Source organism: Phyllostomus hastatus, unplaced genomic scaffold (genome assembly GCF_019186645.2).
Source record: "Phyllostomus hastatus isolate PE091 unplaced genomic scaffold, TTU_PhHast_1.1 phas_contig_40, whole genome shotgun sequence".
Classification (NCBI taxonomy): domain Eukaryota; kingdom Metazoa; phylum Chordata; class Mammalia; order Chiroptera; family Phyllostomidae; genus Phyllostomus; species Phyllostomus hastatus.
This window is the reverse complement of record NW_025333872.1, coordinates 41,311,352-41,336,699: the sequence shown is the minus strand read 5'-3', so window position 1 is coordinate 41,336,699 and position 25,348 is coordinate 41,311,352. Positions and strand designations below refer to the sequence as shown.

The 25,348-nt window shown below is 34.9% G+C and overlaps 1 protein-coding gene across 2 annotated transcripts in view; it reads left to right on the top strand.

Moving 5' to 3' along the window:
• RNGTT (RNA guanylyltransferase and 5'-phosphatase) overlaps window positions 1-25,348 on the top strand; it is a 242,293-nt gene that overhangs the window by 120,351 nt on the left and 96,594 nt on the right. For both annotated transcript variants that reach the window (XM_045843819.1, XM_045843818.1), the window contains one exon: window positions 24,760-24,860. In XM_045843819.1, coding sequence (XP_045699775.1) covers window positions 24,760-24,860 — 101 coding nt within the window. The remainder of the gene's footprint in view (window positions 1-24,759; window positions 24,861-25,348) is intronic.

The window sequence follows — 25,348 nt, the reverse complement described above, 5'->3', positions numbered from 1 at the left end:
CTACTTACTCCTTCACCATCTTGGATCTCTGCTTTGTTTCTAATTTACAAAATTTTTTTGTCAGTTATAAATGGTTTGAGGAGTTAACAGATGCCTTTTCTGTTAAGATTATCATGCCATTTTCCCTTTTTATGACATTTTTGTAGTAAATTACAATAATTTTTTAATGTTGATTTATTTTTGCATTTTGGGATAAATGCTACTTGATCATGGTATATATAATTTTTAATATACCTTTGGATCTGCACTAACTGATGGCTGCCAGAGGGGAGAGGGTTGGGGGACTGGGTGAAAGAGGTGAAGGGATTGAGGAGTTCAGATTGGTAGTTACTAAATAGTCACAGGAATAAAAAAATGCAGCATAGGAAACACAGACAATACTATGCTGTATACGTGAAACTAATACAAAATAATATTGAATGTAAAGAAGAAAACACCTTCAAGATGCCTTGCTGTTTCTTATAATAGTAAAATAACCACCCCCTTACTAAGTACCTACTGTTACGTTTTTATCTTACAAAAACTGTGGGCTTCTTTAAGGTTATTCGTCCTGTCCTTTCTTATTTATGTAGAAATGTCCAGTGTCCAGGATAGTGTTTGGTCCAAAAGGGCTTAGAAAATATTCAGTAAAGAAATGCAAATGTATTCTTATGTTTTCCCCTAGCCTTTCAAATTTGACCAGTTTTATAGTTTACTAATATAAGCAAATATCTTTTGAATTTATAGCTATTTTATTCTTCTTGTGGCATGTACATATGAATATTCTGATTTATGCTGTATCTTTTTACTTTTAAAAATCTTTTCAGTGACTGTAAATTCCCACTTGTTTCCTTGCAAGGAGTCCAGAATGCAAACACCCATTATTCACGAAACAGTAACATGAGCTTTGCTGCTTTCACATCTTCCTCAGAGACATCCCAGTGGGTTGGAAGTGGTCTCTGGTTGACATCAGCCACTAAGTATTTCTTTGGTTCTCCAGTTCTTAATTTGTGAAATATACAGGCTGTAGCAGTTTAACCCTGAAATTCTGTGATGATCATACGATGATAATCAATATATGTGACTATGTTATTATAGTAAGCAATACTTAAGAATTCCTTCTTCCTGCCAGTCTCTGTGAAAATGTATTAGGTAAAGAATTTTTAATGAAAGAGAAAGAAAAACTCTTACTATTTTATTTTCCTAAAAACATTATATCTCTTAAATGGAAATAGAGATAGTTACAATAGATAAAACTGACTTTTTATGAAGTTCATTACTATCACATGACTATATTCCTATTGAATTTTTTTCTCCTGTCATCATTTTAATAGGATTTTCACTTTTATACACTTTACCTCCAAATTATTAAGATTATACAGTATATGGAATGGCTCTGAAAGGGTCACATTTTATTTATCTTGGGACATTGTCAATTTCTTATAAATTTTGCATAAGAGACACTTAAATTTGTGTCTATATACAAGACACTTCATTAAAAAATGTTTCACAACTGCCTGTTTTGGTAAAAGTTTAATTAATGGCATAGCATTGTACTATACTAGTTATTAGTCTGTGGTTAATCCATTCTGTTTTCTATGAAATTTTAATGATTTCAGTCTTTATTTCTTGATATATTTCCTTTGTAATGATAATTTGCATGATTATGATAATTTTCTGTCTAGTTTCTTATTTGTTCAAAGTACACTTTTCCACTGCTAACTTATGTAATTTTTACCACTAATACAAGGTGGGGCAAAAGTAGGTTTACAGTTGTTCATGTGGAAAATATCACAGTAATTACTAAATAATAGTATAAGATTAAACTCTTCATTTTGCATACTCAACAACTGTAAACCTACTTTTGCCCCATCCTGTATATACTTTCATAGTGTTTTCAGTGTTCCCTTTTGTGGGGATTTGCTGTCAGTTGATAAAATGGCACCTGGCTTGATGTGGTACTTAGTTATATGCCTGCCTGATGTATTTAATGCAGTAGTTCTTTTGCATTCCTACTGCGTTAGTGTTAAATCTTCTAAAGGGTATTCTGAGTATAAAATGTATTAATGCGGCTATCCTAAATAGGCTCCAATTTAGTACAAATCCATTCATGGGAAGCAGGAGGCAATTTTCTCACTCATATGCACAATTTCATTTATATTCAGCTGTTGTAGCCTTTGTAATTTTCATTATTTTGCTTTTTCAGTTTCACTCTGATTTTTTTAATCTTACTGTGGCCTCACTTTAGGCTACTGTCATGGGAGTAGTCTCATGTATTCCATTTTCAAACTTTTGATTTGCCAAAGCCAGAGGTGAGACTGTACTTAGCTTCTTCCAAGAGATTAGTAACTTTCCTACCCCTTCTAAAAAATGAAAATATAAGTTTCTATTAACTAGTTGAACTTGAATGACAATAGAAAACACAGTATTTATGATATTCTGCTAAAGAAAGCAGAGTTTAAAATACATTTTTCTAATAATTCATGACTCTTATCATATCTCTTTACAACTTTCAAAGAAGGAATGCTTAAGTTTTTTTAATCTCACCTAATTCTTTGGCATTGAAACCACTGTTCTTAGACATTGTTACCAAGCTTTCTTTCTTTAGCAAGTGAAATGGACTTTTTATGATTGCTATTGCATATAAAGACCTTAATTTTCCTTTTCAGTTGCCGTAAGTTGATTACAGACAGGTGTAGCTTCCAATGGTGGGAGGAGATGTGATTTTAGATGGTCCAGGGACAGGGAATTAAATTACATTGCATCACATTAGAGACTTAGTCCTGTGCCAGATTTTATCCATTTTCTCTGTTTATAAGGATAAAGTATGTTTATTTTCTAGTTTTTAATATCCAAGACTTTCTGATTTTTCCCTCTTCAACCAAATTAGTGTGGGCTTAGTTTTACAGTATTTTAAGAGCATTGTATACTAGAATTAGTATCGTTTCCTTTCTATCATATCTAATTTAGGACTACTTATATTTAGGGTAAGCAATGCCATCTTCTATTTATGGTATAAATGGTGTTCTATTTGGAATGAAGTTTCCTGGATATCTTTGGGGGACATTTTTCAGCCTACCACAGATCTCTAACTGGATATGGCATGTCCAACTAATAGCAGTATACTTAGTGTGATTTCTGATTCTGCCCTTGTAAGCTTTAAGATTCATAAATTACCCTTCTTCCTTAGGCTTTCTACTTAAAGTAAGTTTTGACTGAGAAGTGTAAGACTCTTAATTAGGCCAAGAACCTTTTAATGTAAGCTTTGCCAACATTTCTAATTTTTTTTTCCTGGGAAAATCTAAAGCCTTTGATAAACTCAGCTTTAATAATTAAGTGTAGACAGGGTAAAAAATGATAGACTCTTAGAACAGCATAGTAGTTTAGAGGTAACCTGTATTTTTTATCATGTTAAAAAATGATTACAAATTTTTATCCTTTATTTTTAAATTGGGTGATATCCAGATGTTAGAATCTGTAGTTCTTTTCTTTGAAATTCTTTAGCCTGGTCAGAGACCAGGCCTTTAGTTTCTTGCTTGGTGACACTTGCCTGGCTGTTAGTATTCTCGCAGTGGAGAAGATAAAGGGTGAGGTAAACTGTGACGTAACTCTCCAGGTTTCAGTTTTCCTCCTCTGATAGGCCTGAATCTTTTGGACTGGAGCTTCTTCCCTTAATTTTTTCCACAGAATAAACATATTTCCTGTATTTTGCCTGGGGTAGAAGAGGAAATCTAGAGATGTAAATGCTCCTTTTACAGATTTTCAACCAGTCTCCTTGTTTTTGGTACCATCCATCATCTTTTGCCTCTTGGCAACCTTTTCAGTTATCGGATCCTTGTATTACTTAACCCTTAGTGGGGAACTGCAGCGTGCAACATGAATTGCTTTGCATTAGTATCCTTTTCTTAGTGTTCAGTTTTCTTTGCTCTTGGACTATTAACTTCTACATCTACTTCCTATCTTTCAAAAACGTATTAACATGCTGTTTTCTGTCATTGTGTTCTCTCCTATTTTTCTTTTTCTGTTGATATCTTTTCTGTAACTCCCATTTTAGTGAGGTTCCAAATCAAAATGGATATAAATGCACATGTTTAATCTACTACATATATCAGAAAATTTCTGGAATGTACAATGTGGTGTTTTTATGTGTTGACTCCCTTGAACACTCAATAATTCAAATAAATAAAGAAAGGTACTGTTCTGAGTGACCCGCCTAGTGGTCCAAGTGAGTCTGTCTGATGGGAGAAGAAAGTCCTGACCCAGTGTAGGCAGGGCTTGACTTTTAAACTTCAGTCTATTTTCTGATACCACAGAAATATTCCAAAGGCAAACGAATGATGAAAAGTTAATTTACTCGTAAAAAAAATCCTTGGCCTACAACATTTGTTGGGTGCTAGTTACTTAAAACTTAGCAAGAAGGTAATTCTGCTCCATTACATTAATTATAGTAACTGAAGTTGAATAAAGGGTAAAAGATGTTACTTCTGCCATAAAAAATATTTTTAATCCTGGAGAATATTGAAGAATACTGATATAGATACTTAAAATGGTGATGCTATTGAAGGCAAACCCCAAACACCAGCTTAGAAGAAGGTTTTTTTTTTACCTCTTGACCTAATGTTTTATTTTTCAGAGACATAACCTTGTAACACATCCAGAAATGTACATAGTTCATTACTTTTATAAGAAAAAGAAAAAAGTTAATGGATGATATATTCAGAAAAATAAAGTGTAGGATATTTTTTGTTTATAAAGAAATGCACCAGTAGCTGATATTTACTAGAACTCAGAGCAGTCATTAATTATCATGGAAGCCATACCTTAAACAAAGTAAATTAAATTATTGAGTACATTTACAGAATTAAAGAAAATCAGAGATGATTATCTCACTCAATGATTTTAAAATACTAATTTCTGAAGTTCTAGGTTTCTGTGTATTGCCTCAAGGGACCACATAGAGCAGGGGTGTCTAGCCCGCAGGTTGCATGCAGCCCAGGATGGCTATGAATGTGGCCCAACACAAAATCATAAATTTACTTAAAACATTACTTAGTTTTGTTACTAAGTTTTATACTAAGTTTTATTACTTAGATATGCACATTTTCTACATTAGCGATCTCAAATTTGAGACTCGTTCAATGATTTTAAAAGGTTATTGAAAGGAGCCCTGGCTGGCGTAGCTCAGTGGATTGAGCTTGGGCTGCGAACCAAAGTGTTGCAGGTTTGATTCCCAGTCGGGGCATATGCCTGGGTTGCAGGCCATGGCCCCCAGCAACCGCACATTGATGTTTCTCTCTCTCTCTCTCTCTGTCTCCCCCCCCCCCCCAAATAATAAATAAAATCTTAAAAAAAAACTTTGGGAAACAAAGTCATTAAAAAAAAAAAAAGGTTATCGAAAAGGCCACTGCATACTTAAAGTTATTATGTGAGGACTTTTTTGCTTATCTGTGGTGGTGGATATCATGAAAATTATGCCTGGACCTTTTTTTTGCTCATCATTGTTTATTAGTGTTTGTGTATTTAATGTATGGCCTAAGACAAGTCTTCTTCCAGTGTGGCCTAGAGATGCCAAAAGATTGGACATCCCTAAAGAGGAATAGGTTACCAGATAAGTACTCTTTTTATGTCACTGTAGCCCTGATTTATTTCTTTTATATATTGTGCTTCTAGATAAGATTATATTATCTTTTATTTTTTAAAAATTAAAATTAAAATTAAAAAATTTTAAAAAGATTTTATTTATTTTTAGAGAGGGAAGAGAGGGAGATAGAGAGGAACATTAATGCTCGGTTGCTGAAGGTCATGGCTTGTAACCCAGGCATATACCTTGACTGGGAATTGAACCTGCGACACTCTGGTTCGCAGCCCACGCTCAATCCACTGAGCTATGCCAGCCAGGGCTAAAATGAAAATTTTTAGAGAGAGGGGATGGGAGGGAGAGAGGGAGATAAACATTGATGTAAGAGAGAAACATCGATCAGTTGCCTCTCATAAGTGTCTGTCTGGACCAGGACTGAACCCACAACCCAGGCATGTGCCCTGATTAGGGATTGAACTAGTGACCTTTTGCTTTGCAGGATGACATCCAACCAATGGAGCTACAGCAATCAGGGCAGATTGTGGCTTAAAAGGGCTTCACCTAAGTATATACTATATCAGTCAACTGCTTTTCTTGAATGATCACCAACAATCTCTCTTCATTTGCAAAATCAAGATAATTTTTCACCGTTTCTTACTCAACTATCTAGTGGTGGTTTATACTGCTGTTCAGTCTTTCTTGAAATACTCTCTTCTGTGGCTTCTCTGGCACCACATGCTCCAGATTTCTTGTAGTTTTATCCTGTTTCTCTCTGTGTCATTCAAGCTCTACTAGCCATTGAAATTTGGAGTTTCTCAAGACACAGTGTCCTGGACCTTCATTTTTTTCTCATGCTCTGTTCTCTCTAGAAATCTCATTCTCATCCATGGTTTTAGTTATTTCATAAAAGCCTGTGACTCAGACGTTCGACTTTTTAAGCTGATTTTTACAGTTGATTTGTGTATCTAATTGGACACCCTGATACTGCCTTTTGAATTTCTCAAAAATATCAGAAACTTTTAAAACCTGAATATCATCTGTACTCCCTAATCAAGCAAACTGTACAAACCAGTCTTTTCCTAGCATTTTCTACCTTACTTTAAATAAGCAGTCTAGACATCCTCTTTGACCCTTTTCCTTCTTTCATCCCTCTGATCCTTCTCCAGGTCTTATTTTGCATCTCCAGAGGCATCTCACATTGTTTCCTTTTCTCTCCATTACCATTGCCGCAGCTCTATCTGACGTCATTCATTGCCTCTTCCCTGGACCATGGCAGTGGTATCCTAACTGGTCCTGCAATACCCACTTTGTTTTTCATACTGCATTCAGAGTGATCTTCCTTAAGCTCTAGTGATTTCCCCTTGCTTTCAGGTTAAAGGCCAAAATTAGATATGAAGACAGTTTACTCTCCTCTTTATCAGCAGCCTTTTGGTTTCCCCCTGTTGATGCAAAAATAACTGAGCCACACCAGCCAGGGCTAACTGATATTTTTACTTACAATGGTTTTTAAAATTTGAAGTGGAAGCTATACTTGATAAAATATCAAAATATTTTGAGAAAAATTGGTACTTTTTAAGGCTTAAGTTTCAAACTTTTATCAGACTGAAGAGGTAATTTTTTTAAAAAGAGGCATTTTCAAATTGAATTTTCCATCAGTTATTAGTGTGTACAGAAGCCAGTTAGGTTTTATTTGACTCTTACATATATTGTTTTCAGTTTTATGATTTCATTGACATTTAGAATTGCTAATCTTTTGTGGTTTGTCACCTAAAAATGAATATTTTAAAATGGCCATTTGGCATTTTAATATGCTATAGGTAGTAGATCTTTTATTTGATAGCTGTTACAGCTTTTGATTTAATTTACAAAGTTGGTAATAACCATTTGTTTATTAGCTTTTACAAGAGGATTTTAATGATTTATGTAGCATAGTAAAATTTTATTTGTGGGAATAACTGATTAATTTCTAACCTTTTAAAAATCAGGTTTGATTTTACTTTTGACATCTGGAGACACGTGTTTCTAGATAAGAATTTTTGTGCCATTAATAATCCATCACTAGGAAATAAAAACAATTATGCATAATAATTTATAAAATACAGATAATAATAAAAATCTTGGAAGTATTTTTATTTTTAAAAAGATTTTTCTTGTTTACGAGCTATGCTATGATTAATAAAATATATCATTGTTTCTATATTGTGCCTAGTATTTACTTTCAAGCAATAGTGATGTAATTGGTTTTCTTTTATGTTTTCATCACTATCTTGATTTTCTGTCAGGTGGGCTAGCGTGATTTTATGGCTTTCACATTAATCAGTTTGCATGTAAATTGAGTCAGCTTTGATTTTAATATTGCTTTCTGTGAAATATTAATGTTTTTATTAAATCTTTACTACTTCCAGGTATATTGAATGTTATGGATAGATTGTAAAATGAAAATTGGAATTAGTCTAATGTCTTGTCTTGAAGTACATGATGAATTAGAGTGGTTTTCCTCTGTAGCAGGGATGATGTTACCATGGTGAGTGCTTCTGTTGCCATGACATTAGCTTGCATATTTTGATAGGTCTTCAGTTGAAGATAGGTTCTGTTTCCTGGCAGACTAGAAAAGTGTCATTCTGTCTTTTACCAAAATGTGTTATTTTTTTATTGAAAAATACAATAATTTCCAAAGAATTGTAATAGCTAAGTGCCAAGAAAGAAAATACACCTTGTTTATTTAAGATTTTTTTTCCCGTTCAGCTTTTGAAACATAGCAAAATACTCTTAGCTTGCTTTGTGTAAGGAAGAAAAAGGAGAACATAATTTTTTTAGTTTTCTTAAGTAAAATACTTGCTTTTCCATTGAATTTTGTTGACAAAATAGATAGCTAAAGATGAATAATTTGTAATCAGTTGCAGCTGGATATAGATATATAATGTTACTGTACAACTAAAAGACACTGCTAATGATGATATATTGATAGCAGAGAAAGGGCAGGTAAATATAAATAAGGACTTCACAAAAATGAAAGAATCAGTGGATTCCAAGAGGGTAAATATATAAAGTACAAAGCAGTGTTCATCTAAATGAAACATATTAAACACAATGAATTAAGGATAGTTCTTTTTTATAGATAACTTATATTTAATGTTGAAATGTTAATGGTAGGTTTTTAAAAATTCTGTTTTACAGTGGTATTTTTGTAATTTAAATTTAAATTTCTAACTATATAATACAGAATTTTAACATGTAGTAAAGAAAGTACTCTCCTTCTCACACTTCTCCTGTCCCTCTGTTATCTATTATTGTTAGTTTTAAATTTATCTCTTTACAGTTCCTTTATGCATGTATAAACAAATGCAAATATGTTAATACATTCTTATTCCTACCCCACTTTTCAAGAAAAGGAGCATATTTTGCTCTTTGCTTCTCAGAATTTGTGCCTGTCATATTTTTAAATGTATATTTTATTAGTGCTCTACTTTTAGCATCTGGGGACATACTAGAATCAGCAAAAAAATAAAGGGTATTACTGACATCTCTCAACTCTTATGCTTATGGCAATTTAGAATTTTAGGAGGAAATTTTTTTTTAAATTTTATTTTAATCATTGTTCAAGTATGGTTTTCTCCCTTTTAGGAGGAAATATTTAAAAGCATACATTTTGCCAATTTAGAATAAAAAATTGATTCCCCTTTTATTGTTGAAGTTCAGTGATACCATTAGTGGCTCTTTATACACTAATTCATTTTGTAAAAGCTACAAACTGAAATATTCTATAAATGAATACGTATTTGCACAAACTTTTTTTTTGTTTCAAAGTACTTTCTTTTTCGTATTAGTCCCATTTATCCTTAGAATATCAAATTAGATGTAGTGTTGCTTGGGGAAGCTGATCTGACTACATGAGTGTGATATTTCCCATAATACTCTTCATTATACCACTACTAGGAGCATAGACAATTATTTTAGTGATACTATGCAGGACACATCAACAAAAAGGCAGTTAACGTAGTTGATGTATAAAGTAACTAGGCTGCAGATGTTAACTTTTATCTAGAGTTTGATCACCTATCAGTAGACTGCTTTTATTTAGACATGTGTTTACCAGAGAAGAAGAGAAACAGTGAGTCAGCTAGCTCTAAAAGTAAATGGAATTTTATACAAGATAACAGTTGTCTTGGATATTGAGAGTTAATACTGAGTTGTAGAATACTTGTATATTAACTCATTCCTTCATCTAGTAAATGTTATCTACTGTATGTCACGTCCGTTGCTGAGTTTTAGAAATAATAACAATGAATAAAGACAGGGTTTCAGCTTTCAGATGGGCTTAACATTCTATGGAGACACTTGACATAGCAAGGTACATTATGGCATGGAAGGTGAAAGAGTGCAGACTGATGGAATAGGGGAGGCATTTTGGTGCACCTGGAGAGTAGGGTCACAATGCATTGGGAGGTTAGGCCTATGGTGAAGATAGGTCAGCATACCTGGTTCAGTAAGGCTTTCCCTGGCCCCTGGGTGGTAGAGTTTGGCTACATGTTTTGGGTACTGAAGAAATTTATTAGGCTGTCTGAGCTTTCTCTTACAGGAAAACTAGCCAGGCCACTTACCAGTTGCTTTCCTCTCCTGCTTGCCACTCCACAGAAAATGAGACTAAGAGTAATTAGAAAACAACTGATTTAGCCTTTCATTATTTACCTTTGGATAAATGATACATTTTATTTTGTTAATGGTAGAAAGATTTCTGTGTTACAGTGATTTGGGTATATTTTGAATTAGTCATAACCTCTCTGGTTGTCCTTTTGTTTTATCTATAATAAGATGGAGTTTATTGTATGCTTTTGGGGCCCCTCATTTTTCTAGTATTTTTACTCAGGTCTAGTAACTGGTCTTGATAACAACTGCGTATTTTCATTTAACTGGCCTTTATCTTAGTTTCCTTATTGGTTAAAACTTAAAATCACTTGTAGTTCTGTGGAACTGCCCAGATATAGAAACTAAAGCTGGAGTTTCAGAGAAGTCTTTGAGTAAATATAGTTTTTTTAAAAAGTGTTTCATTAGAAATACAAGCCACAGGCTATTTTATATTAATACAATAACAGCCAGAACAAATTAATAGACTTTTGAATAAGAGAATACAAGTAGTAAATCAATGTATTCTTAATTTCACCAACTTGAATAACCCAAGAAGCTTCATCGATTTTCTAATAATTTTACTCTCAAATCACAACTTCAGATTCCATAAGTGGCAGTAAAACCTTTCTAAGTAAATGAGAAATGTCAGCAAGCTTTTGAAAATGAAATTCTCCATTTTCTCCCCCTGCTTCTTTCCATGATACCTCTCCGTACTATCTCTTTCAAGTTTTTGACTTTTCGGAAATGGATGCCATTGACATCCATTGACATCCATGGATGTTATTGTCAGTGGTTGCCTTGACACATTTTTCTTGGAGAATGGCTTTTTCCTCTTTATATCAGTAAGAGTGGCATAGAGTAGTGAGCTAACTTAGTCTCAGAAAACTTGAGCAAACTTTCCCTCAACTCAAATACATTCTTGGTCCTCTTGCTTAGAACTTTCTTGTAAGCTAATTATTTTTCAAAATTCAATTTGTGCATTTTTCTTACTCAAGAAAACTTCCTTTACCCCTGTCACCCTGATTTTGATGTTTCTCTGTTATACTTATCAACTCTTGTGTTCACTTTAGCACCTTTGTAATCTGTTGCAGATTTAGATTAAAAGCCTCATGTGGTTGAGCTCCTGTCTTCTTCAACTAGTATAGTGCAGAGCATGTAGTAGGTACTTAGTATCTAATGAATGAATTTCCCTCCATATAGTTCTTTGCTATTTGCTTCTTAGTGAAACGTGGACAAAGGATCTATTGAAGTCACTAAGTCTAGAGTTGTTTTACTCTTCTATTCACTAGTATTGCCAATTAGAATTTCTTATGTTTTCTTTAAAACTAAATTCTAGAACAGCAACAAAAATAAAACTAATGGTAAGGCCAGTGATCTTTCTTAGTTTCAGGGTGTGATCCTTGTGAAGAAGGCATTATGGTTTCAATGTAGGGCCTGGAATGTGTATTATGATAACATATCTGCTCACATTTTACTAGTGGAAGTCATAGAGTAGGGCTGCAAATAGCCCTATTGTAGATATCTCTGGTATAGATGCTCTGTTTTAGGCAAACAAAATACTGTATTTTTATAAGCAAGGTAGATAAAGCCCACACTTTGAGCTGCTTAAAATCATGAAGTGGGTAGTTAGTAGAGGCAAAGAGGGACTAAATATCTTGTTCTCATTGATATTATTACTTTTATATTCCTTTATGGCAGAATTTCTCAACTTTGGTACAATTGACATTTTGAGCTGGATAATTCTTTGTTGTGGCCAGCTGCCAATGTACCTTGTAGGCTGTTTAGAAACATCCCTGGGCTCTACCCACTAGATGGCAGTAGCATTCCCTCCCTTCCCCAGTTTGACAACCAAAAAATACAGTCAATGCCAAATATTCTCTGGAGGGCAAAATCAATTCTTAGTTGAGAATCACTGCTTTGTACAACAGAACAATATCATTTATGCCTCCATTTTGGTTTCTCTTTGCTTAGTTTTAGAGACTTCTCTTTGGCACAGGGCCATCCTCTTCCTCTAAAGCCAGGTTCTGCTCTCATTTGGTAAAGATTTTCCTGAACATTTTTTTGTTGCCTGACATTTGCATTCATTACATTTTTGATGATCATGGCTATCTCAGGTTATACTGGTAATCATCTTCAGACATAATCCCCAATTTTTTATTTGACAGCTCATCTGGTAAAATCAGATGTTTTTCTTATAAGTATCGTATGTGTCAGTTAAATATAGCTTAGATAATTATTTTCATTTAGATACATGCTGGTGAATTTAATGAAATTGAAATGCATTACTCCCTAATTATACATTGGAACATGTAGCTAGAAAGAATATTTTTGTATCCTTGTTTAGATTTGAGCAAGATTGTGCATTTCAAGTTTGATAACTCAAATATTTATTTTTAAAAGGTTTAACTCCTTCTATTATATATTTCCCCATAGTATTTTGGGGATTATGAAAAAAGGAATTTTTAAATAGTGATTGATACACATAATCTTTCACTGATATTGCTAATATAATTTCATAATCTAAAATAATCCATTTAAAATTAAAGTTAACTATACCCAAGACTAATATTTTGTAATAGGTTTTAAAATTTTGTACTTTATTATTTATCAAGTATTTATGGAACATTTTACTAGGTGTCTTAGGCATATAATTAGACATGACTTTGGTGAAGTAGAATTTACATTCTAATAGATGTCTAAGTATATTTTAATTATGGCATCTGTGCATTGTTAAATTTACATTCAGTAACTGAGAAGTACAGTATTTTAAAAATATAATTAAAATATTTCATCATATATTTAACTAATTTTCATAAAGATACTTTGAAATTCTCAGTCATATCAAGTCTAGAATTTCAGATTAACATAAATGATTTGATTTGCTGTGAGATGAGGAATGATTTTAGTTTCTGAATAGTTGTTTATAAAAATAGAAGAATTGGTACATATTACAGTCTCATTGGACAACAGAGTCTTGATTTCCAGAGAGAAGAATGTAAAAGATGTTTAATATTTATTGTACAAATAATATCATTATTAGGCATCTATTATAGAATATTTTAAAACTACACAATAATTAGTTTTCTTAATTTAATAATTCAATCGGTATTGGTTTTTAAAGGTCTCAAACTCAAAGTCATAAATAAATAGGAAACAGAAGTAAATGGTGGCTTGTGTAAGTAAGATACTCCCTTGGCAGAGGTATTAAATGGGCTGGATGGGGAGTTACACTCCTATTTCCCCTTGCTCTTTTTTTTTACCCCACTACCATAATGAACCACTCTTACTGAAAGGCTGGTGACATATCTCTCAGATATGCTTTATTAGAAGAAATAATAAATTTTATCAGATTTTTTTCATTAATGGGTGGACAACAGGAAAATTTTAGTTTTAGCATTTATAAAAAATTATATTTAGCAAGTCTAAGATTTATTTGTGATCATCCAGAAGGATATATATTACCTAAATGAATCTCATAGGGCAAATAAGTGGATGAAAACTTCCATTGAAATATTGTATATTTGATTTTTATAATCATAAAAATATAAGACTTAGGGGGAAATAACATATATTGTTCTTGAATTTGCTATGGATAAGATGTCTTTCCTATCAACTTCAATGATTTGTCTTTTTTAGCCAAACTTAAGTTATACTAAATTTGTTGTTATATGGACTTCTGTTTGAAATAAGTGATCCTGTCACTTGGGTTTTTGCAGTTTTTCTCAAACTTACAAAAATCTGTTAGAATGCAGTTTGACTTTTGTATTTACAAAATATGTTAGTAATGAGAACACTTAGCAGTTTTTCCTTCCTGAGTATCTTTCTCATAATACTGTCGAATCAATGCCCTTGCCAAATCAACATACTTGTCCATAATGCCCTTGTCCCATCAACAATGCCCCATAATGCCTTTGCCGAATCAACATACTTGTCTCTCCTTCTGTAGATGCTTTATTTTTCTACTCCTGTGTTTTGCCCACATTTATTTCATGCTGCAAGTCTGCATGAGTGATTATTCTTCAAGGCTTACCAAGTTTACTCTGGTGTAATCAGCCCTTAAGCCACATAAGTAAAGTACTTTCTCTTTTTACTATGTTCCCAGAATACATTTAAAACTTTTTTGCCCTATAACCTTTTTAAGTTCATGGGCAGTGTTGTACAACCATTTCCAAAAATTTTACGTCACCCCAAACAGAAATTCTGTAATCATTAAGCAGTAACTCCTCCTTCTCCCTGCCCCTAGCTCCTGATACCTCTAATTGACTTTCTGTCAGTATGAATTTGTCTATTCTGGATATTTCTTATAAATGGACTCATGCAGTTTTTGTCCTTTTGTGTCTGGCTTATATCACTTAGCGTAATGTTTTTAAGGTCCATTAATTTTGTAGCATGTATCAGAACTTCATTTCTTCTGTGACTGAGTATTATTCCATTGTATCATGTATATAACACATTATGTTTATCCAGTCATATATGATTTGGTGCAAAGAAACCCCCCTTCCACACTGGAATTGGTCTCAGAACACCAACTTAGGGAGACTTAATATTTCTAAGATGCCAATACTACCCAAAGCAATCTACAGATTCAACACAATCCCTATTAAAATTCTAAAAGCATTTTATGCAGAAATAGAAAGACTGATGCTCAATTTCATATGGAGTTTCAAGAGATCCTGAAGAGTTAAAACAATCCTGAAAAAACAAAATGAAAAACCCAAAGTTAGAGGACTCACACTTCTCAATTTCAAAACTTAGTAAAAGGCTACAGTAATTAAAACACAGTTGTTGACACAAGGATAGACATACGGACCAACAAAAAAGAATTGAAAGCAGACTGTTTTAAATAATGTGCAGTGAACATTAACATGTAAGTATTTGAGTCCCCATTTTCAAGTTTTTTGGATGCGTAGTTAGAAGTGGTGGTGTGCTGAGTCAGGGTAATTCTATGTTTAACATTTTGAGGAACCATCAAACTGTTACCGATAGCAGCTGCATCATTGTATTGATGTTCCCTGCAGCAATGTGTGGCTTCTAATTTCTTTACATCTTCCCCAATACTTGCTATTTTCCCTTAAGGAAAAAATGATAGCCACCCTAGTAGGTATGAAGTGTTATCTTAATTGTGGTTTCGATTTGCATTTTTTTGCATTTCCCTTCTGGCTAATTATAGTGAGCATCTTTTTATGTGCTTATTAGCCATTTGTATATCATCTCTGGAGAAATGTCCATTCAAATTCTTTGACAGTTTTTAATTGGGTTGTTTGTCCTTTTGTTGTTGAGTTGTATGAATTTTTTATTTTAGATATTAAACTCTTATATGATATCCGATATGTGTATATGGTTCCCTATTCTATAGGTTGTCTTTTCACTTTTTTGGTAATGTCTTGTGATGCATAAAAGTTTCTTTTAGTTTTGTTGAAGTCCAATTTATCTTTTTTTTTAAGTACTCATGCTTTTAGTATTATGTCTAAGAATCTACTGCCAAACTCAAGATTATGAAAATTTACCCCTGCGTTGTTCTAAGAGTTTTATGGTTTTAGCTCCTAGATTTTTGGTCAATTTTTAGTTAATTTTTATGTATGGTGGAAGGTAGGGAACGAACTTCATTCATTTTTTATGTGGAAATCCAGATGTTAAAAAATCAATTGGCTATCGACATACAGGTTTATTTCTCTGCTTTCGATTCTTTTTTGTTGGTCCATATGTCTATCCTTGTGTCAACAACTGTGTTTTAATTACTGTAGCCTTTTACTAAGTTTTGAAATTGAGAAGTGTGAGTCCTCTAACTTTGGGTTTTTCATTTTGTTTTTTCAGGATTGTTTTAACTCTTCAGGGTCTCTTGAAACTCCATATGAAATTGAGCATCAGTCTTTCTGTTTCTGCAAAAAATGCTTTTAGAATTTTAATAGGGATTGTGTTGAATCTGTAGATTGCTTTGGGTAGTATTGGCATCTTAGAAATATTAAGTCTCCCTAAATTGGTGTTTTGAGACCAATTCCAGTGTGGAAGGGGGGTTTCTTTGCACCAAAAAGCAATTCTTTGACACCAGCTGTGTGTCCTACAATTCAGCTTGATTCTGACACGCTCTACCCAAAGATAACATCAAATTCTGTGATTGAGAGCTCAGTCCTACAAGACTGCCCCAAACTTCACACTTAAGACAGCAACCTCAATCTCAGGCTGTAGATTGGAGATTCCAGCAACCCTCTCCTTGGACTTTAGATGCCATTTATAAATTCAGGTGGTTACCTGTACTTATGAGCAACTGGTTATAAATCAGAGGTTCCCATGACTCTCTCCCAGGGTTCAATGAGTTTGCTAGAGTGGATCACAGAACTCAGAGAAACACTTTACTTACTGAATTAATGGTTTATTATAAAAAGATATAACTCAGGAATAGCTAGATGGAAGAGATGCATAGGGCTAAGTATAGGGAAGGGGTGTGGAGCTTCCATGCTTTCAGCAGGCACACTATTCTCCCCCAGTCTCCAGGTGTCCACCAACTTGGAACCTCTTTGAACTGAGTTTGTACAGAGCCTTCAGTTTATAGGACTGATTAAATCATTACCTACTGGCCATTGATTCAGCTTCAGCCCTTTTCCCCTCTCCAGAGGTCAGAGGTGTGGGATTGAAAGTGTTAGCCCTCCCTATTCACAAGGTTGGCTCCTCTGGCAATCAGCCCCTATCTTTAGGTGTTTTTCAAAGTCACCTCATTAAGATAACAAAAGAACTTTATTGCTCTCATTAGTTAAGAAGTTCCAAGGGTTTTAGGAGCTCCATGCCAGAAAGAGGGAGGAAGACCAAATAATTATTTCCTATAATAAATCACATATTACACTTCCTATGTATGAACATGGGATTGATATCTTTCCATTTTTAGGTCTTTATCTTCTTTCATTACTGTTTTGCAGTTTTCAGTATATGTATCATTCACTTCCTTAGTTAAATTAATTCTGGGTATTTTGGGTTTTGATGCTATTGTAAATAGAATTGCTTTCTTAATTGTGTTTTTGTTTGTTCATTGCTGTTTTATAGAAACACAACTGATTTTTTATGTTGATGATCCCACCAAAATATTAAATATAATTTTAACAAAAGTTGTACAAGACCTGTGTATTGAAAACTACCAAACACTGTGGAGAGAAATTTAAGAAGACATAAATAAATAGTTTAGCAGTGTTCATAAATATTGAAAGATTTAATATTGAAAGATTTAATATTGAAAGATTTAATATTCTTAAGATATTATCTCTCCCCTAATTGATCTAGTGATTTAGTATAATCCTAATCAAAATCCCAGGAGACTTATTTTTCATAGAAATTGACCAGTTCATTTTAAAATTTCTGTGGAAAAATAAATGCTACATTAGATAAGAGAGATTGGAAAGATAAAAACAAACTTTGAGGATGTATATAACCTGGTTTCAAGACTTACAAATGGTTTATTATAAAAAGATATAACTCAGGAATCAAGACAATATGCTGTTATCAGGAAGGAGGGCATGTTTATTAATGTAGCATATTGATGAGAATAGGAATCTCTATATTTATAAAAATTGTTTTTCAATTACACTTTATTGATTATGCTATTACAGTTGTTACAGCTATTACAGCCCAAGGTTTCTACCTTTGCCCCACTCCACCAAAAAAAACCCCACCACTCCCTCAGGCAAACCTCACACCATTGTCCCTGTCAGTGGATCATGCTTATAAGTTCTTTGGCTACTCTGTTTCCTATGCTGTACTTTACATCCCCATGGCTATTCTGTAACTACCAATTTCTACTTCTTAATCCCTTCACCTTTGTTGCCCATCCCCCAGACTTTACTCCCATCTGGAAGCCATCAAAATGTTCTCTATATCTATGATTCTGTTTCTGTTTTGTTTGTTTATTTTGCTTTTTTGATTCATATATTGATCGATTGCCATTTTATTGTTCGTCTTTTTGATATTCTTTTTCTTAAATAAGTCCCTTTAACATTTCATATAATAATGGCTTGGGGATGATGAACTCTTGTAGCTTTTTCTTGTCTAGGAAGCTCTTTATCTGCCCTTTAATTCTAAACAATACCTTTGTTGGGTAGAGTAATCTTGGTTGTAGGTCCTTGCTTTTCATCACTTTGAATATTTCTTCCCAATCTCTTCTAAGCTGCAAAGTTTCTTTTGAGAAATTAGCTGACAGTCTTACTGGGGCTCCCTTGTAGATAACTACTTTTCTCTTGCTACTTTTAAGATTCTCTCTTTGTGTTCAACCATTGGCACTTTGGGTTCATCTTGTTTGGGACTCTCTGCATTTCCTGAACTTCTTTGTCTGTTTCCTTCACCAAATTAGGGAAATTTTCTGTCATTTTTTCAAATAGGTTTTCAGTTTCTTGCCCCTTCTCTTCTTCTGGCACCCCCATGATGTGAATGTTGGTATGCTTGGAATTGTCTCAGAAGCTCCTCACATTATCCTCATTTTGTGGGGTTCTTTTTTCTTCTTGCAGGTGTTTTTTGCTTTCTTATATTCCAAATCACTGACTTGATTCTTAGCTTCATCCACTCTACTGTTGATTCCTTGTAAATTGTTCTTTATTTCAGCTAGTGTATCCTTTCTTCCTGAGTGGTTCTTTTTTATGATTTCCATGTCCTTTTTTTATGCTGTTGAAATTCTCTCTGAGTTCATCTGCTCTTCCCCTAAGCTAATTGAGCATCCTTATAACTAGTATTTTGAACTCTTTATCTAGTAGATTGCTTGTTTCAGTTTTATTTAGTTCTTTTTATGGAGTTCTTTTCTTTCATTTGGGCCATGTTTCTTTGTCCCCTCATTTTGGCAGCCTCTCTGTGTTTGTTTCTGTATATCAGGTAGAGCTGCTATGACTCCCTGGCTTAGTAGAGTGGCCTAAAGTAGTAGTAGGTGTCCTATAGGGTCCAGTGGTACAGCCTCCCCTATTACCTAACCTGGGTACTCAAAGTGCACCGACCATGTGGGCTGTGTTCCCCCTCCTCTTGTAGTTGAGCCTTGATTGTGTTGGCAGGTCAGTGAGAAGAATTTACCTGGGCTGATCAGCTGCAACAACTGGCTGTGACCTCTGACCACCAACCTCTGGCCACTGTGGAGGATCACCTGTGCAGGGGCCCACTCCACAGAGCAGGGCTTACTTTATAGCAGGGCTCTGGTGTCCACTGAGTCTGCCCCTTCAGTGTGTTGCTTGTGGAGGTGGTTGGGTGGTGGTGCTTTGCTGTTGTCTGTAGCTGTCCACTGGGTGCAGAGGCTCTGAGGCTCCCCGGGAACTGCAGGCCAAAGTCAGCCACCACCAGTGTTCTGGCCAGAGCCACTTGGCATAAGCTACAAAACAATCTGAAGGTGGCTGCTACTAGTGTAGGGCTTGGGGTGCCCAAGCTAGTCTACACTGTGAATCAAGGCCAGCTGCTGCTAGTGCTGGGCCTGGGGCCACTTAGCAAGAGGTGTTTGATGGGGCCAGAGTCTGCTTGTTTGAGAGGATTTAGGAAAAATCTGAAGTATGAGCAAAGACAAACCATTCCTGTGGAAAAGCCACTGGAAACAGTTTGGGTGGGCCTGAAAATTGAGTGTGCAGAGCCTCAGGGCATTGCTAGGATGGAGCAAATAGTGTGAGCCAGGATGATGGAGTCTCAGGTGTGGCGCCTGCCTGGCAACTTTGTGGAGGGAGGACTCAGACAAGGAACAGTGGCTTCTGCCAGCAGTTCTGTCTGGGAGAAAGCTGTCCCTCAGCAATCACCCTGATGACAGTTCAGTTCCTCTCTGTGTGCCTCTGGTGCCTTTGAGCTGCTGCCCCAGAGCTGGAGCTCAAAGGGAGTGAGTTTGAGTAAGTTCATGTGTGGGCCTGTTAAGACTTGCCTGGGACTCCAACAGTTTCTGTCTTCCACAGCCTCAATCCCCTCTGGTTTTTACAGCCAGAAGTTATGAGGACTTACCATCTTCTTACTGGAAACTTGGGCTGGGAAACCTGTTGTGGGATTGGGACTTCTTGCTCCTGAGATATCCCTCCTGATTTTTATCTGCCACATGTGGGTGTGGGAACAGCCCATTCTGCATCTCCACCCCTCCTACCAGTCTTGATGTGGTTTATTCTTTAATTCTGTGGTTATAGGACTTCCATTCATCTTGATTTCTGGAGGTTCTGATTAATGGTTGTTCTGTAATTTAGTTGTAATTTTGATGTGGTTGTGTGAGGAGGTTAGCCATGTTTATCTACATGCCATATTTCTCTCTCTGTAAATAATTGGTTTTGACAAGGTTCCAAGGCAACTGAGTGAGGAAAGGAAAATGTTTTTAAAAATATATTTTATTGATTATGCTATTACAGTTGTCCCATTTTCCCCCCTTTATTCCTCTCTGTCCTACACACCCCCTCCCACCTGCATTACCCACTTTAGTTCATGTCCATGAGTCATACATATAAGTTCTTCGGCTTCTACATTTCCCATACTATTCTTAACCTCCCCCTGTCTATTTTCTACCTACCGTTTATGGTAGTTATTCTCTGTACCTTTTCCCCCTCTCTTCCCCTCCCACTCACCCACGAACTCCCCTACTGATAACATTCCATGTGATCTCCATTTCTGATTCTGTACCTCTTCTAGTTATTTGCTTAGTTTTTGTTTTTTTCTTCTTTAGGTTCAGTTGTTGATAGTTGGGAATTTGTTGTCATTTTACTGTTCATAGTTTTGATCTTCTTTTCCTTAGATAAGTCCCTTTAACATTTCATATAATAAGGGCTTGGTGATGATGAACTCCTTTAATTTGACCTTATCTGGGAAGCACTTTATCTGCCCTCCCATTCTAAATGATAGCTTTGCTGGGTAGAGTAATCTTGTATGTAGGCCTTGCCTTTCATGACTTGGAATACTTCTTTCTAGCCCCTTCTTGCCTGCAAGGTTTCTTTTGAGAAATCAGCTGACAGTCTAATGGAAACTCCTTTGTAGGTAACTATCTTTTTTTGTCTTGCTGCTTTTAAGATTCTCTCCTTATCTTTAATCTTGGGTAATGTAATTATATGTGCCTTGGTGTGTTCCTCCTTGGGTCCAACTTCTTTGGGACTCTCTGAGCTTCCTAGACTTTCTGAAAGTGTATTTCCTTTGCCTAAGTTTTCTATTTCTTGCTCTTCCTCTTCTCCTTCTGGCACCGCTATAATTAGGATATGGGAACATTTAAACATGTCCAGGAGGTTCCTAAGCCTCTCCTAATTTTTTAAAAATTCTTATTTCTTCATTCTTTTCTGGTTGAATGTTTTTTTCTTCCTTTTGCTCCAAACTGTTGATTTGAGTCCTGGTTTCCTTCCCTTCACTGTTGGTTCCCTGTAGATTTTTCCTTATTTCACATAATGCAACCATTGCTGCTTTGGTCTTTTTATGCTGTTGCAGTACCCAGTGAGTTCCTGGAACATCCTGATAACCAGTGTTTTGAACTCTGCATATGATAGGTTGGCTATCTCTTCCTCACCTGGTTGTATTTTTCCTGGAGCTTTGATCTGTCCTTTCATTTGGGACATTTTTTCTTTGTCTTGGCATGCCTGTTATGTAGTAAGGGGCGGAGCCTTAGCTGTTCAGCCGGGCAGCGCAACACAAGTCAATTTGTTGTGATGCTATATGTGGGGGAGGAATCCAAGAAGGAGCAGTGCTGCTTGCCCCATTATCTGCTGGTTGTGGGTCACTTCCCCCACTACCCACAAGCAAATTGGACCCTTCTGGTGCTGGTTCCTGGGTGGGTGGGTTTGTGAAGGTTCTAGGACCCTGTGAGTCTCTCCAACGAACTCTCCTGTGAGGCTGGGAGTTTCTTCTGCTGCCACTGCAACCCCAACAGTTGTTTTCAATCAGTGGTTTGAGGCTTTATTTCCCCGTACTGGAGCCCTGGGTTGCACAGTCTGTCTCGCTCCCTAGTTATTTTTCCCGGTTTATCTGCACACTAATGTGGGACTGACCTGTCTGCCAGCTGCTGACTCACCTGGTCCTCCAGCCACTGCTTTGCTGTGAGTCCTCTCCACCTGGCTGCCAGTCTCTGCCCCTCCTACCAGTCTGGACGAATGTTTCTTCTTTAACTCCTTGGTTGTCGGATTTCTATACAGTTCAGTTTTCTGGTAGTTTTGGTTGTTTTTTTTTATTTTAAATTTGTTGTCCTTCTTTTGGTTGTGTGAGGAGGCACAGTGTGTCTGCCTATGCCTCCATCTTGGCCAGAAGTAGGAAAGGATAATCTTTTCAACAAGTGGTGCTGGGTTGGTGTGATATCCATCTCTCTTTTGAACAGTGAACCTCATCCCTTATTTCACACCATATAAATAAATTGACCTCAAATGGATTGTATACCTTAAAATAAGAGCCAACATTATAAAATATCTCTAAGAAAACATAGTAGAAAATTATAGTGATAGGCAAAGTTTGCTTGAAGAGGACACAGAGAACACAAATTATAAAAATTTAAAATATATGATTTTGAAAAGATGCTCAGCATTGCTAGTCATCAGGGAAATGCAAATCAAAAACACAGTGAGATATCACCTTACACCAGTCAGAATGGTCATTCTCAAAAAGTCAGAATGTAACCGTTGGTGAGGATGTGGAAAGCAAAGGGAACCATGTGTACTGTTGGTGGGAATGTAAATTGATACAGCTATAATGAAAAACAAAATGAAATTTCCTCAAAAAAATTAAAACTAGAACTACCGTATAATCCAGCAATCCCACTTCTGGGTATGTATCTAAAAGAAAGAAAACCAGTATCTTGAAGAGATATCTGCATTCTCATGTTTACTGCAACATTATTCACAGTAGCAAAGCTATGGAAAAAAATCTAAGTGTCTTTCAACTGATGAATAAATAAAGAAAATGTGGTATACATATACAGTGAAATATTATTCAGCCTTGAGAAAGAAGTAACTACTGCCATTTGCAACATGGATGACACTGTAGTACATTATGCTAAGTGAAATAAGCCAGATGCAAAAAAACAAATATCACGTGTTCTCAGACATGTATGGAATTTTAAAAATAAAAAGTTCAACTAACAGAATAGAATGGTGGTACCAGAGGCTGAGGGGTTAGGGGAAAATGGGAAATACTGATCAAAGGTTTCGGTTATGAGTAGGTTCTAAAGACCTAATGTGTAGCATGGTGATTATGATTATTAATAATAATAATGTATAGTTGAAATTTGTTAGGAGTAGATCTTCAATGTTCTCACTACCAAAAAGGGAAAAAAAAGTAACTATGTGAGATGATGGATATGTTAATTAACTTGATTGTGTTGATCATTTCACAAGGTATACATATGTCAAAACATATTGTACACCTTAAATTTTTATTTCTCATATCAGTATACTGGAAGAGAAATGGTTAGACTCATTAAAATAAAAATAACTTTACTGTTCAAAAGAAATTGTTATGCAAATGAAAAGGCAGGATAAAGACTGGTAGAAGACATTGCAGTACATATATCTAATCAAGGCTATTTATCCAGAATGTATAAACAACTTTTGCAAGTAAATAATAAGGGGACTGCCCAGTAAAAACAGGGATACAATTTTGAACAGACTGTACCAAAGAAGGGACACAGATAGCAGATAAGGAAATTAAAAGATCAATGTCTCTGGTCATTAAAAAAGTACAAAATTATGAGACACACTTATGGATTAAAAATTTAGAATTAAAGACTGACAATACCTACTGCTAGGGTGGATGGAGGGCAGATTGACCTCACGCGTATATTACTCGTGGGAATGGAAAATGTTACAACCACTTTGGAAAACAATTTGACAGTTTTTTATAAACTTAAACTTTTACGTTTAAGTTTACCATGTGACCCACAGTAAATGGTAAATGACAGTTTCTTATAAAATTAAACATACATTTACTGTGCAACCCAGCTATTCTACTCCTAGGTATTTACCCAGCAGTTATGAGGACATGTCCACAAAGATGTTCAGAGCAGCATTATTCGTGAGAGTCTAAAATTGGTAACAACCCAGACATCCATCAGCTTGTAAATACATAAATAGTCTGTTTTATGTACATAAGATGGGATCCTAGTCAGTAATAAAAACAACCAACTACTAGTATATGCACCAGCATAGATAAATCTCAAAAACTTGAGGAATCTCTTGTGAATTCTATAAAAGGCACATCTTGGGTCACTATTGCCAGAGAGTAGCTGCGGGGGAGTTGACTGCAAATGTTAGGAGGAAACATTTTGAGTGATTGAAATGCTATATATCATATTTTGGTGATGGTTACATAATTTTATCCATTTTGCTAATTTCATTGGTTAGCTTTACTTATTATAAATTATCCCACAGTAAAGTTAAACATGGAAAAAACAAAAATTTTTAAAAGAGATCAGACTTACTGTAAGCCATAGAGAAATTAGAAAGAATAACAAGTTTCACTCTTTTTCTGGACAAAAAGAAGGTAATATCTAGTTTTACTCATCATTTGAAGATAACAAAAATTACATTCAGAAAAGAATAGTAATTTTGCTTAAAAAGTAATTGCTGCTATACCTAATAAGTCAAGTGTTAATTTCTTAGCTCCTCATTAACTACCATAATTTTAATTCACTTTAGAAATATAAACCTGGTCGATGTGATGATACTTTGAAATGGAAGCCCCCCAGTCTGAATTCTGTGGATTTTCGCCTGAAGATAACAAGAATGGGAGGAGAAGGGTAAGTATGCACCTTTGTTCTCACACCATTCTAATGTGAAATGATAGTTTATACAAGTCTTTATTGTTTACTTGGTATTTTACATATGCTTTACAAAAAACATTGAAATATCAAATTTGACAATATCTTTTATACACATCTCTGTGTCTATGTCATTTTCACAGATTTCTCCTCTGACCTATTACAGCTAATATTTTTGTAGCATCCATTAAACTTTACTAATTTAGTCTTAAAATAGTTATTTTTAATATAAAAAATGAACTTCATTAATTTGTAAAAGTGAAAATAGATTTTACTTGAAAGTAATCCTGCCAAGTGAATTATAAATAAGATATGAACATTGTTATAATTAAATGTTTTGAGGTAAGCCTTTTCTACTTTAGAGGAAACTGTGTTTGTATTTGCATAGCAAACATTTATCCATACTTTATTAAGGTAAAGTTTTAATTGTTGAATTTCATTGAGATTTTTTATAATGTTCATTAAGT